The 15,160-nt window shown below is 36.4% G+C and overlaps 1 protein-coding gene across 2 annotated transcripts in view; it reads right to left on the reverse strand.

Annotated features, from left to right (window-relative positions):
* Positions 1-15,160, reverse strand: part of ERC1 (ELKS/RAB6-interacting/CAST family member 1) — a gene marked incomplete at its 3' end in the record, with an annotated part of 279,280 nt that overhangs the window by 197,606 nt on the left and 66,514 nt on the right. Inside the window, exons 3-7 of one of the 2 annotated variants that reach the window (XM_084278305.1) lie at positions 14,868-14,942; positions 12,709-12,864; positions 10,910-10,993; positions 8,122-8,289; positions 1,359-1,526 (exon numbers count right to left, since the gene is read on the reverse strand). In XM_084278305.1, coding sequence (XP_084134431.1) covers positions 1,359-1,526; positions 8,122-8,289; positions 10,910-10,993; positions 12,709-12,864; positions 14,868-14,942 — 651 coding nt within the window. The remainder of the gene's footprint in view (positions 1-1,358; positions 1,527-8,121; positions 8,290-10,909; positions 10,994-12,708; positions 12,865-14,867; positions 14,943-15,160) is intronic. The other variant, XM_084278306.1, reaches the window with a different exon arrangement.

Raw genomic sequence — 15,160 nt, forward strand, 5'->3', positions numbered from 1 at the left:
AATGAACCAATGAAAGATCATCCCAAAGAGTTAAGTGAAGCAAATAAGAGAACATTTGAAAAAAGGTTTAAGAGTAAACAGGAGTAAAACAACCTCACTGACATTTAACATTTACGCAAATGTCAGAGTCCCCGACTCTTGGTTAAACGTTCAGCTGGGATCTCAATCAGTGTTTGGAGTGTGCATGGCTGACTTTGAAGACAAAGACAAAGCACAGCACAGAAGTTAGAAAGCTGTAAGTGTTTCTAAAAAGATGAACAGTCAAAAAATGAGACCATAAAGACTGCAAATTAGGGCTCTGTTGTAGAATTACATGACTTATTTGTGGCTAAATTCCATATCTGAACTTCCATTCCTGCACAAAGTTTGCTGTAACAGAACTGAATATGACCTAAACCCTCATGACTCATAGCTCTATACTAGAAGAAAAGACATTGGCCAGATGTCGAAAATTAATCAATATTCTGAACTATTAAAGTTACAACAATTCCACAGAATGTAGGAAAAAAAAAAACCCACATGTTCACAGCCTAATACATCGAGTATGAGCTCCAAGAGCAGCTTCTCCAGAAATACAATGGAAAAAAATACTCTTTACATTGAAATTTATGGTGGTACATGCATTTCACTCTTTTTACCGTGTGCAGCAGTTGTTTGGGAAGCATAGTGTTCAATTTGCAAACCACCATCCATAATGACATTCTTTGCCCTTTGGGAAACCTCACCAATTTCCCTGACAGGGTCTAATTTTTCTTATCCAGACCTTCCCAACTTCACTGGCAAGATCTACATTTTCTTACCCAGAAAGATACGCAGAATAGTCTGGACCCTGATTATACTGTTCTACTACTTCCCAAGAAATATTAAGTATGATAAAATAGCATTTCTAATGAAAGTTATAGAAAAGTTCAGGAAGAACTTTATAAGTTACAGTGGAATCATTCTAATTGTTTGTATTGATTCAACTCCTTATTCATTTAGTCACATACTGAAGCCATAGTCACCAAGTGACCATGTGCCCTGTGCTTCAAATCAGCATGGCTTTGTTAAGGCGATGGGTGTGAAAGGATTGATTCTTCAGATGATGTGAGGGCCCTCCAACAAATATTTCATTGTTAGCAATGAAGTGGAGGCAGAAGCAGCACATGCAACCACTGAAAGGTCACAACCTTTGCTTTGAGTTCTTTCTTTCTTTTTCTTCCTTCAAAACTTCAAAATGAAGTTTATCACTCACCATCTTCCCATTACATGAAAGGACTCAATCATCAATCTCCAAAATGTAAATTCTACTTCGGATTTTTTGACAGACTTATTAATCAAGATGCATCAGAATTGTGTGTCTGACTGAGAACGTTTACCTTCTTTTGAAGAACATTCACTTTGCGTTCCTTCACCTCCAACATGTCTTTGAGGTCATGGATCTCTCCTGCTTGAGTCCCCTTCTCCTCTGCCATCTCCTGAATCTGCTTTGTCTTCTTATTTAGCATAGTCTCCTTCTCTTCCAGACGTAATCGTAACGCATCCACCTAGATTTACACATGCAGAAACAGAATTTGTTTAGCACTGAAGGAGAGAAATTTAAGAACAGTTAAGCTATACTTCCAGAAGGGAATGAGCTATGACAACTTACAAACACATTCAGAAGACTAATATCCCTTACTTCAAGACTTCGATGTACAGTTGAATTTGTGATAAAAGTTATCACAAATGCTAGGAGACTAAACAGTAAAAGCAATCAAATGTTTTATTCCCAAATTATATGAGACTAATGCTCCTATTCAGAAAATCTCAAACCAGACTTCTCACATAACTCAGTCTTCTAATATACAAGTCTGGTATTTTTTTCCTCAAGTTAGAAGACAGCACAATGTGTTGCTGAGAAATTCTCTCATATGTACAAAAAATGACCCCTTTATTTGAAACATTACTAATGTTCAAAGATTTAAACATTGACTTTTAGTACCAAACATTCACTTTATATTCTAGGTTTTAATCAGTGCATTAGCCCAGCCCGGAGGTCATGAAAACAGAGGTCTCTCTGGCCACTGCAGATCAAAACATGGAAAAAGGGAAACTTTAGGATGGCTAAGAAAATTTAAACAGCAACATAATAGTTTAAATGTAACATGTTTTTTCAGCAGGACACAGTGTTTTATTAAAGACAGAAGGGAACAAATGACCCAGTGCAGGGTACTGTGGGTGCAATTTAGACACAAACATACTTAGAGCTTCAATATACAAACATACAATAAATTTGGAAACACACTATGGGAATTCTAGGGTTTCCTCAAACTTCAAAACTGCACGTTGAGGAGCTTTTCCTTTTCCTTCTGCATTTCTCTTCCACAAATGAAACACAGAGCTCACAAGACAAAAGATATGGGAGAAGGAATCAGAGCTATCTGAATATAAATTTGATGAGAAGAAAAAAGGTCACCACAGTGCACAGACTAATCTCAAAGACCATTGTGGAATACGAAATCCAACACCACCAACCTGCTCAAGATACCAAAGGAAAACCACTGACCCCTATCCAGTCAGCATTCAGGCAGAGCTCAAATCTGCCAGCTTGGCTGCTAATCTTATTTGACAGTATCAGATTTGGTTCCTGTTAGCTGAATCCATTACAGGACATCAGTCACACTGAGTAAAAACAGTGTGATCAATGAATTTCTGGGTCCTTCTGCACAGCATAGGCTAGCAGAGGCACAAAGTGAAAACATAACTTGGGCAACTCCAGCTAGAGAAAAAAATATAGGTAGTCACTATGCTTATGGTATTTTAAGCAACATCTAGTTTTAATGTGTTACTCTAATTCCACTTTATTTTGATTTCCTAATGGAAAAGTTCCCTCTAAGTCTCTACATTTACAGTATGTTTTGCCCACAAAATCCTTTGCTGTTTTGTCTGATTCCTCTTGCCAGTGGGGAAAAGAACTGCCCTGCTCTCCCCATCAGCACTGCAGTCCCACTGCCACCTCTACGTCTGGAGCCTTCTCGCATACACATACATTATTAAAATCACATTCCTGACCTCTCATCCAGCAAGTGGGGCACCAAGTATAATCTGCAGTCATATTAAAAGTACCAGGTACTACCCAAATATGATTTATAGGATTGCTAGTGTTTATAACAAAAAGTTCAGCAGGTGGATCTTCTGGTTTTGTCCTCTTTTTATAAACATTGATCCGGTATGTTCTTCTCTAGATATCTCTAATATTAAAGCTAAGAGACACTTTCACTCATTCTGGAAGGGAAACTTAAAATCTTCTGCACAAGCACATCCACATACTCTCAACAGTTTTGTTGCAAAATATTTGAGAGAGTCCAGATGCCTACAGTACAGTATTAAATGAAAAGAGAACATCTGCAAACAGAAATTTGTCCACAGAATGCTTTCCATTTTCTGATTGATTATTCTCTTTGAACTCTATATTAGCTTACGGTTTGGGGTAAATTGCATTCCTGGTTTTATTTGTGTGAGGTCCCTGCCTAGGAAACCACAGAAAACACTTTCAAGAATATTTTCAAAGGTTGGCAGGACACACAATCATCACCTTAGCACTATTCCTGGCAGAACACTGCACTTGTTTATTCATGTCAGCTCAGTTTATGTATGGCATCCTCCCACAGTGACAAGAATTGAGGTCTGTGGGAGTCAGGTGATGCCAAGTTCAACAAAGTCAGCTTAAGATTTTCTCTGCACATGGAAACAGCTAGGCAAACAGCTATTGAGGTCCTGACGCCCCTACTCCTGACTTCTGCGTCTTGGATGGTGCTGTCTTAACCCTGGGTTAACCTAACTGCTTTCACAGTAATAGGCTACCATGTCTTTAATTATGCACGGCAAGTAAAATCTTACAGTACAGCTCAGGCAACTACTAGTCCTTCCTATAACAATGGGGTTGCTCATTTGACCCGCATGAGGCATCCAATTTCCCATGAAGCTTTAGCAAACTAAGCACATTTGTTGCCACCTTCAAACACAATAGCTTTGTGTTGGGAATTGTTCATTTGTCTTCACAGAATTTTCCAGAAGCAGCAAATAATGCTCTGTGGCTCTGGTCCCAATACGTATAGCCATACATTAAGCATGCAGAATTCAAAATTTCTAAGAAAAACTTGAGCATTAGTAACTTCATTTACATCAGAAAGCACAGTCTGTCCTGTTACAGATTCATCTGCAATAGCAAAATTCAAAATGTTTATTGCCTGTTGGTATGACTACATTAACAGTAGCAAAAGGGACAGACAGAATATCAATCCTGAAACGTGTTTAGAGCTTTCTATGTTTTCTAACAAGAATTAGATACTTATTAAAGTGGATGTTGAAGTAACTGTTAGCACTCAGAATTCAAAGATAATAGAGAAATGCAGGGGAAGACATTCATTATAATTGGCATGCAAGGTAAAATGTTGCTTTTATCCTGCTGCAGATACTGGTATTTGAAATGTCCAAGTACCTGAAATAAGTACATTTTAAAAAGGATCAGTTTTGTCACATTCTATTACTACCTTGCAAGCGCATCATATAAACACAATAAAGAATTAAGCTGCTTTCCTGATAGCATAGTCTGCAGTTAACACTTAAAAGCTATGTTTACTGACTGATTTTGAATGCAGTTGTAGTTCACAAGACTTAACTCTCTATTTTTGACATTGCTCATTAGAGTTGACTCTTCACCTTCCTATCCAAATTGCAGCAGTAACCTGCACAGCTTGTAGAAGACTGGAGAGTGAATACTTTATGAATGCACAGTCAGTTACCTCGACAGCTTTTTTAGATAGATGTTGTGGAGCAGAGGTGCACACATCTGGTTTTGTCAGAGCCTGTTTGGTTCTTGCTAGGGTTAGAAACTCAGTGCAGGACAGATACATTGATTCCAGGTCAGAAATCAGTTCAACTGTTCTTCCACAATCTCTACAACAAGTTATTAATTATCTACACATGGTGAACTCAGTTCTGTGAGCTGAGCTCAATGTTTGCAGGTGAGAACATAGGTCTTCATGTATCTAATCTGGAAGAATTTCCTATGGTTTCAAAATGCCAGTATAAATCCCAATAAAGACACACCCTGAAGAGAATTTTATGTTCTACTGAAACACTGAGAGTAAATAAAATACTTCCAGTGGACTGGATTAATTTTTTATACTGAATATTAATCTGGATTTAAAATACAGAACAGACCAATTACAGAACTGTGCCAGCTTCAGGAATAATTTAACCACAAACTGAAGCCACGTACCTTCTAGCACTCACCTAAGCTAAAAGGTTCATTGGGCAAAACACAAACTTCATACAGATAAAGTCTTAACTCCAAAATCAATATTGGTTTATTTTTTGTTTTGTTTACAAAGAGTTTGTACATTTTTAGATCTATTTTTAAAGATTCCTTCACAAATTGAAAAGTTAACCACAATATCCTCTCCACCCAATAGCCCTCAAGATAAACACACCACAAAAAGCTCCACTGTTCTTTGTAGTCCTAGTGTGGCAGGTGGCAAATCCACTTTTGAGATATTGCACCAACATCTTTTCCCCACTCTAACTGCAGTTTTATTTAACAGAAGACTAAAAAGGCAGAGGCTTACAAAGGTATACTCTTTATTCTCAAAATGTCTATTTTAAAATGACTTTAAAATACCATTCCCTGAAGAAGATGCCTGCCAATATGTGACAGAAAGTGCATCTCTCTCCCTCCTCATAACTCTTTTGAGGTATGTAGAGAGAAGCTAGTTGTTTTAGCATTGACCAGTGCTGTCAATAAGTGAGGCCAGGCAGGATCTCACATTCCTATTCTATTTCCAGTGAAAACTCTTATATAGAAAGATACCTTTTCCTTAAAAAGAACCCAAATACATCACAGGTTGCAATGACAAACATCTCAACACTGAATTTTATCAACACGTTTCAATCTTACACTTGAGAGGATTGCTTGTGAAGACAGAAGGTAACTATTATGATTCAATTTTTGAGCTTTCTGTCAAGAACATCAGGAAGGATGAAAAAGATGTGATTAGGTTTCAAAAGGTGTAAGTATCTTCTTGGAATTTCATAAAAATTATCGGAAACAAATACATAACTATATATTCATATAATAATATAATATATAAATATATGTATTTATGTATGCTATATCTGTATCAGATTGCTACATCTTACTGTGAAGAACATGCTAGACTATTAAATCCATTAAATCTGTCATTAAAACATCACTCTAAATCAGTACCATTAATGTTTTAGCTCCACAGCAACTCCTTACTAAAAGACAGAAAATTATCTTTCACTGTTACTGCAGAAGTTATGTTTTACTTCTGGTATTTGTAAGCAAATTCTATGAATAAAATAAAAGCAGTAAGTAGAAAATCAACACCCCCCCACCCCCACACCTCCATGCTCTGCCTTTCAGCCACATTTTTTGAGCTTGCACATTTCAGAGGAACAATCAGATTTGGTTTGTACTGTGGTGCTATATGAGAATTTCATTTGGAAGAACTAAGTGGAGAACAAATATTCCCAATGACTATTTAGCAATATTACAAGTTAGAAAGCAGTATAGTTCTCTGCATTAAAAACCTTCTTTGGCCATCAGCTGAAGTAAGATGGTCTGAATTTATCTAGAGTAGCCATTGATGGTATATAATCAAGTCCTTTTTAAATATTTTGTTTAAATTCCATATATTTTATTTGAATAAATACGTTTACCTACAATAACAGCTGAAAATATAACCACCTACTTATGTCTTTTAACTTGCTAATAAAGTACACTCTTTCAAGAGCTTTATCTCTCATGGGCAGAAAAGTACTGCTTTTCATTATTTACAGGTATGAAGAGAGATATGTTTCTAGCTTTGTAGGTTTGTTCACAATACTGCACAGTGAGTTAATAAATCTATACTATTTTCAATCACTATAATGGATCAAAACCTGCAATTTATCTTTTAAAATGTTTATTACCATACCATACTTCCAATGATATTTTGAGATGTAAATATTTTTTAAAATAAACATGGACAAATCTAGGGTACATTCCTGACTAGCACCAAAACCACCCCAAATTCCCCCCAAATTTAACCAGAAGTTTGTGATTGCAAACTAGCACACTTTCACAGTTTCATACTAAGGCAATTTCAACTTCTACATGAACCTGAGAATAATCAGAAAAGCCATCTGGGAAGCTCAGAAGATATTCACTATCTAACCTGATTTCTGCACGCGGACAAGGCCACGTGCACCCACAGGTACACTGAACGTGGGTAAAGCTACATGAGGGCAAAACATTCAGATAAATGCTCTTACACGCTCGTTATATAGAATCTTTCTACCAGTGTTACCCACGGATTTTCTATGTGCATATTTGACAGCTCCTTTGGCTTTTCACTGGTTTCGCTGCTACAACACAAATATTTTTGATGCATGACCGCCATCTTTTGGACTTGTACTAACACTACAATTTTCCAAGCCAGGGGATTGAAATACTCTCTTCCACATTTCACTTTTCCTTCACGAAGGTCCAGAAGCAATGAATTTATGCTATACTTAATATCCATTTGATGTTCACAAACACACCTTTACCTTACATAATATGGGGATTTATTAAGCACTTGATATTGAAACACAGTTTTGTAAATATCTTTCATTTATCTTGGAATATGCATCATGTAACATGAAAGCCCTTATCTCAGGTGTAAGCACAGGCTTACAAGCAGGAGTTCTCATAGATACTGACAGTAGTAGTGAAGCCTCAGTGAGTTGCACGTTACTGGAACGTTCTTCCTTTCTCTGCTCTCCTGCAGCTACAAGGTCTTTGAAAATAAATCCCCACCCCCCAGCTCAGGTGCTGAAACTTACAATTAAGCTGTGCCTAGGAAAAATAGTATTAGTGACTACATGTTAGTGGGGTATGTAGTATCAGTGTGTATCCACAAGAATATGTGCACTTACGCACACATACTGCCTCTATGATCAATCCCCTGACCTAGAGAATCAAACATATAATCAAAGATAGAACGTGCTCAGAACAAGCTGTGGGACTGAATAATCTAAGCAAGAAGAAAAAAGCCCAGTGCTTTATATCTCTTTCTCAATGAAAATCAGTAAGTACAGTATTCCCCACATCACCTCTGTCTGCAGGATGGCAGCTCTTTGCTCTTTAGCTGTAAGAGACTCTTTCAGGACTTCAATATGCTGCTTGCTGTCAGAGAACTGATTTGTGAGGGTCTCCAGCTTTGTCTGCAAGGCCAGCAACTCAGTGTCTTTGCGTGACAGCTCCTGTTTCACCTGACCAATCTGAAAAAGAAAGATGGGCAAAGAAAAAAATAATTTATATCTTCCTCACAAAAATAACTATAAATTTACCAAACAGTACAATACTCTAAACTTATCCCACAGAATCGTGAAGCCTTCAGTTATCTTGAAAGGAAAGTCAGCAAAAATTCGTGTCAAGAGTAAAAGATACAAGGAAAAAGACAGGGGAGCAATAGCATCAATTTTTCAACAGAGGTGTTATTTTTAACAGTCAGGCTGGTTTTAGTCATCTTTCAAAGGACTGACCCAAACCAGCGACTTAGCAGGGATAAGGATTTAATGAGGATAAAGCAGATCTGTAACAAGAATGTACCCTTATACTGTAGTATCAGAAAAGATGAGATACCTACATGTCTCTGTCAGTGGCACAATGTTTGCTTTGAAATGTCAAATCAGTAAGTTTCCATCCATCTCTCCATCTATCAATCCAGCCTCATGCTTACAGAGTATGTAAAGACACCTTCACTTTCCCTCTATTTACAAAAGCAGCATTTCAATTTTCTAAAAATGCCTTTAATTTCATGGAAGCTTCTTAAAGCATATGCAAATATACACCATAACAACATGAAAACTGCTTATGGAATCACACTTTGTTGAGAGCAATTTCCTAGATTTAATTTAATGAATTACATCAGTATGGAAATGCCAATTTATTTTTCAGGTGTAGGTTGGACTGGCATTTAAAAAGACAAACAGTAAGAAATGTTAAAAGTAAATCATTAAAAGGGGATAGAATCTCATTCTAAGTACAATCATTACTCAGGAAAATTTTTCTGTAAATCTGAAGGTTTTGTTTTCTTTTTTTTTAAAGAGGAAAGTCTAAATGTAGACTTATATCCAAGACTATAGCCAACTTTCTGGTTTGCCTCCAATATATCTCACACAATAAAATACCACTATTTTAACATTTATACATTTTAGAGCAGAGGTGGACATATCTCTCAAAGTAAACAGTTTTCCCCTTTTTAACTTGAACAATTTGGTTTGTGACATTAAAAAAAAGAATCCCTCAGTCCCAGAAGTCTACTGCTTCAAAACAGAAATCATAAGACATCAAAAATTAAAAGAAAAAAATTGCAAAGGTCATCTTCCATTGTTGGGAATGTGTCAATAATAAAATTAGATTGATATAAGCTATATTATTAATTTTTATTTTTAACTAGAATAAATGTATGTACTATTAGAAATAACTGAGAGGAAAAGTTTGGTTATATGTGGTTTTTATCTTGACAATCATGATTCAGTAACAGGCAATTAAAGAAAGAAAACTCTTTACCAAAGAGTATCAAAATAGCACCAAAAGATGTCATCAGGGACTACTGGGTTCCAGCATGAAACAGCACACATGAGGAGATAAGGATAAAGGGGACCAGAAGGAGGATAACGTGTATCTCAAAAAACCTCACACAAATTAATTCTTTAAAAATGGAATAACGGGAATGAGTACAAGAAGAACTTAATTTATAGAAATATCTGATAGTTTATGGCTCACTTAATTCAAACATATGGGGTTGGTTTTTTTAATATTTTATCTGAAAGCAAGTATGTCCACAGAATTTCACCAGTATTGATGTAACACTATTTCTGCTCTAACAGGTGCTGGCCAATGAAACCAGTTGCATGACACTGCTAGGCATGGCAGAATAGCTGGGAAGAGAAGAACTATTTGCTGCTAGTTACATTTTCTGGCGTATCTAAACAAAAAATCCTCCTTAAAAATTTCAGACGACACAAACATTTTCAACTAGAAGGTAGCCTGAATTACAGTAAAACTTTGTCAAACCAGTTTAGTCTTTCTTTGAAAAGAAACATTCTTTCTGGGTCATCTGAGAAGAGACGTTTACCCTAAACATTTGCGTTTAGGTGAAATGCTGTCATCTAAACACAACCACATTTCATTCCATTAACATTCCCAAGTAGCACCCTAAGATGATTCTCTGTAGAAATCCCCATTTCAGAGCTGCAAGCTCCCACTGCCAACGCACTAAAGCTCTTGAAGAAGAGTGCAGTGCATACCATTCCAAGTTGCAAGAGAAGTTAAAGCAGCATTAAGTGCTCACATCTCTCTTCTCAGTGAAACACTATGATCATTCTGCAAATGAACTGTTATCACAGCAAAGGAATAACCTAAATTCATGCTGCTAAAATTAATCCATTTTAAAAAGCGTTCAGCATCCAGCTTTTGTTATTTTTTGTGAAACAATGTTAAAAGGGTTGAGCATATGTTTTCAAAATAGTTTCGTTCTACTAGAAAAAGTAAATCTCTTTGAGTATGTGGCCCCAAAACGGGTGCTGAATGCTTCAGAAAATCTACTTCAAAAGAGAAGAATATGTTACTGCTAAAACAGCTCATAGCACTAAAAAAAAATTCAAAACCAAATCAGTAATAAAACAAATACACATGTTCAGTTGAAGAGTGATGTTATGGACACCAAAACCATGTGAACAAATAGGCAGCTACAAGGCAGAGCAGGCTGTTAGTTCCAATGTTATATCAAGTTGTAAAGAAGGTAAGAGAAGAAAAGTTACCCCAAAAGCCAGAGAGCTAGCAAGCCCCAGTGAATGGCCACTGCACACAAAAGATAAATCTTACTGCAGAGACCTCGGCCTGGAGACCAGCCACTCTTTTTTTCAGGTCCTCCCCTTGAGCCTCTTTGGCACTTAGCTCTTCCTTCAGTTGCTCTACCTGTCACGAAATTGTTATGCTTTTAAATATTTATTATTTGTCAGCCTCTAGACAGCCTGTTTCGATCCAAGTAACTAAAAGTGACACAGAATTGAACAGAAGGATCAACACTGGCCACTCATTTTCTCTTCCATTCTTCATTAGGTCTTCTCAAAAGTCTATTGTCTCTGTAATTTCACACAGGCTGCCAGACAAGAATCTGATTATGAAACAAAGATGTGTGGTTATGGTTATGTTTATATATGTTAAGGATGTGGCACTACATATGTGTCAAAATCAATGGCTTTGAAACTGGAATTAATGTGGAGTGGAAATTAGGACAGGAAAAGGGACATTTTTCAGTTTGAGAGAAATAAAGTTACTTGTCAAGATAACAGCAACAGACAACTATACAATACAGAAAAAAAATAAATGTGCAGTTACAGAACAAGGTAGGACAGCAAGATACTGAGATTGGAGCTTGCTACGAATCATGAGAGAATAGTTATCAAAAAGGAGCAAATTTTCTGCAGGAATATAAGTGACCAGACAAAACAGATGGAAGAGATACAAAACCTAAGAAGCTGAACAGATCTACAGACCCTCAGGGGGAGAAGGGGAAATCTAAGAGTTGCTAACAAGGGAAGCAGGAAAGAAGAGAGAAAAAGAGGAAAGGATATCAGGAAAAGGTACTAAAAATGTCTCCCTATTCCTAATTTGAAGGGGGTATTGATCAATTCCTAGAAGCAACTCAGTAGAATAAAGGGCAAAAGTATGAGAGAACAGATGTGGTTATCTTGAAGTAAATCGGTGAGATGGTGTGAAGCAAGTGGATGAAACTTATACTTACTACATGTTTCTACTTCTCCAGGAAACTTTCTTCACCATTTTTTTTTCATAAAACAATTTCAAGCAAGACAAATACAGTGGGTTACAATTGTTCAGAATGTAGTAGAGTAATTTACAAGCTCCATTCCAAGGATCTGTATACTCCTTGCACGGAATATGCAAAAGCTAACTAAGAACTGCTCACAATGTACTTAAATTTAATGTACAAAGTGGCCTGAATCTTCAATGGAAAATGTTAGGGCCCGCTCAGAAGACTGTAAAATAGTCAATTAATTGATGTTTGGCTACAGATAATTCAGTAGGCAGTGTCTATCTTTGTATCTGAGGATCAACATCTCACTGCTGTATTTGTCCTGTAGTCCCACATCATAAATTAATGTTGGCACCAGCGGTCTTTTAGAAACTATTCTCATTTTGACTCCACCACTGGAAGGAGCGTGTAGCTGAAAGCCATTATAGTTCATGCTCTTTTCAGCCTTTACATCATAAGATGACCTACTAGTTATAGTAGAACAGCTGCAAAAAGAAACACTCTTTTTCCAATAGACTACATTTGAAAAGACTCTAGACCAAATAAAACCTAAAACTATAATGTCTTAGCAATGGTCTAAAGAAAAACACAAAACCCTTATGAAATAAAAGAAAGTTAGGTGTGACACTAAAAGCAGAATTTGGGCCATTACACCACCACTGTAGTATTTTCAAAATTGAATTTAAAAGCCTCTTAAATATTTTAAAGTTATTTTAGTGACTTCATGGCAAAATACAAATAAATGCTGTTTCCGAGCACTTGACTGGCAACACAGTTGGCAATGAAGTATGAAAATTTCTCTCATCTGTTCGCTGCACTCAGTTTACCTTATTACTGTCATTTGTTTTCTCAATACCTTATTTTTCATGAATTTGGAATGACTACGGTACACCTCCATTTGCTTCATTTCCTCTTCACGTTCCTCTGTGCTCAAAGCTCCATTCGACTTCAACATCTGAATCTCCTCTTCCAAATCCCGGAGGCCACGCTCCATGGAAGAAATTTTTGAGTCCTGAAAACGATTAGAAGAGGCAGATAAAGATACACAGTTATATGATTTGTTAACATACATTGGAGTTAAGGAAATAATCTGTTGGACACAAACCTGCCCTTGAAATTTACTCCTGAAGTTCTAACAGAAATCAGTCTACACCACTTTACATAAGCACTTAGCCAAATACTAAGTACTCATTTTTCAAAATTTTTTGTACCTTTCAAGGAAAGTAAGAATTTAGTACTGAAAGAAAACATGGCTAGGGCCAGTGGATCAGTAGATGATGAATAAAGGAACATAAGAAAAGGTTTCTTTGTAATGTGATGCCAGCATAAACCAGAGAAATTTAACTCCAGTGAATGAACAGCAAAATGTGACTGCAAAAACGGCAAAAAATGGGTTTGTGCTACTAGTAAATAAAGTGGGATCATAAATGGAGAACCTAAAAAGCATTATGAGCAAAGAAAAGATGCATCAATCTACTTTTGAGCACAGAGAATCCTTCAGGTATTCTGGCTCATATACACAACATATAGAACATTTCCATGGTTAAAAAATAAACATCTGGAAAAACAAAAAAATCAATCTACCATTATCCTCAAGTTTTACAGGATGACCAGAGATTTTCAACATTACTGTTTCTTTAGAAGTTTTACATCTGAGGAACAGCAAGAACAGACTCATACAGCAAACAAGTGCTTCATGCATACTCATGAACATGGATATGCATACTCATGTGCACAGATATGAACTGTGAACTCTTAAAGCAGTTTATTTTTTAATTTATTTTCTCAAAAATATTTTGTCTTTCTTGAAATAATGTAGGATTTGAAACTGTCCTCCATTCATTCATAGACCAATCCTTCATATTTTTTGTGTGTCTGATAATCAAAGCACAGATAAAAAAAAAATGGAAAGATTTTCACATGTAAGTTTTCATTCATGAGAAGATTTTTCTGAAGGACCAATATGAAGATCTTGTCAAATCTCGTGCTTAATTTTTTATGCTAAAGAGTAGACTTTTGCAGCAAAAAACTGGAGAGGCAATAAGGTGAAGTGGTACACTGTAATTCACAACAGTATTCAGTTTTAGTGCTCACACCATTTCCCAGAAATACAAGTGTTTCTCTTTTGATAATAAGTACAGTTTATTGTTACCAGATGGTCAATTAGTTTTCATTACCATGGACCACAAAGATGACTAATAAAAGAAAGACGGTAAATGAAAGGCTCCAGAGTAGAAGGATGGGGAATGACCATGCAAAACACTGAGATGGACTGGAAAGAGTTAGAAGAGAAAAAGTATGGAACATAAAAGAAAAAGGGACAGATAATGAAGAAGGGAGAACAGGAGGATACAAAAATGAAAGAGAATACTTTGCAAAGAGAGTTTCCAGATCCTGCCTAATGTACTTTATGGACCATACAATATGAAATATGATTGCATAAAGCTGCGTAAACCACACACTCCACTTGTGGATCCTGAGCTACTGGCAAATTGCCATCGTTCCAATCATGTATTTGAGTTAATGGCTTAAGAATTCAATCACAAATTCATCTAGCAAAGTTAGGTTTATGTGACATACAGACATGTTTCTAGCCACATGATCCATTCATTAAGCAGTTTTTCAGTTTGCAAATTGCTAACTTTCTTGACAAGCAGAACACAAAGCAGTATTTCAAATGCTGATACTAAAAAGAAAACAATCCATATTGTCATAAAACCCCACTCATCCATCGTTCTCATCCTCTTAATACAGTGTTAACCAAGTTAACCAAGAGTTAACTGAAAGAAATCTGCATATGTGCTGCTGTGGGTGGGCAGAAGGCAGGTTTCAATTGTGTCATGAAGCAGCTCCACCTTTCCACTGATCAATAATAAAAATAACAAACAATAAATATATTTATTTAAAATTACAAGAGTGACAGAAGTATATGGTATTTGGCAGAGTCACCTTTCATATGAAAACCCATTTTCCAGAGAATAAACTCTACTGATTTGATTATATGCAATCATTTACCTTCATCTCAATAACGGTTTGCAGAGCCTTTGTCTTGGCTGTGTCAGGAGCATTTTCAAATCGACGATGGATCTCCTGTACCAGCAGAAAAGAAAGCAATGGTTAGCCTAATGGCATTGTGTTCCACAAACAAAATTACTAGAAGCTTCTCCTTCTAATACATAGCATAATCCTGCTTCTTGCTAATGTTACCAGTTCATACATTTTATTGTTTCTCATATCAAAGAGAGGATAGGTGAAAGTTCATTCAACAGAATCACAGCCTCAGTTGAAAAGGCACAACAGAAACTCTG

This window comes from Gallinula chloropus, assembly GCF_964237585.1.
Source record: "Gallinula chloropus genome assembly, chromosome: 1".
Classification (NCBI taxonomy): Eukaryota; Metazoa; Chordata; class Aves; order Gruiformes; family Rallidae; genus Gallinula; species Gallinula chloropus.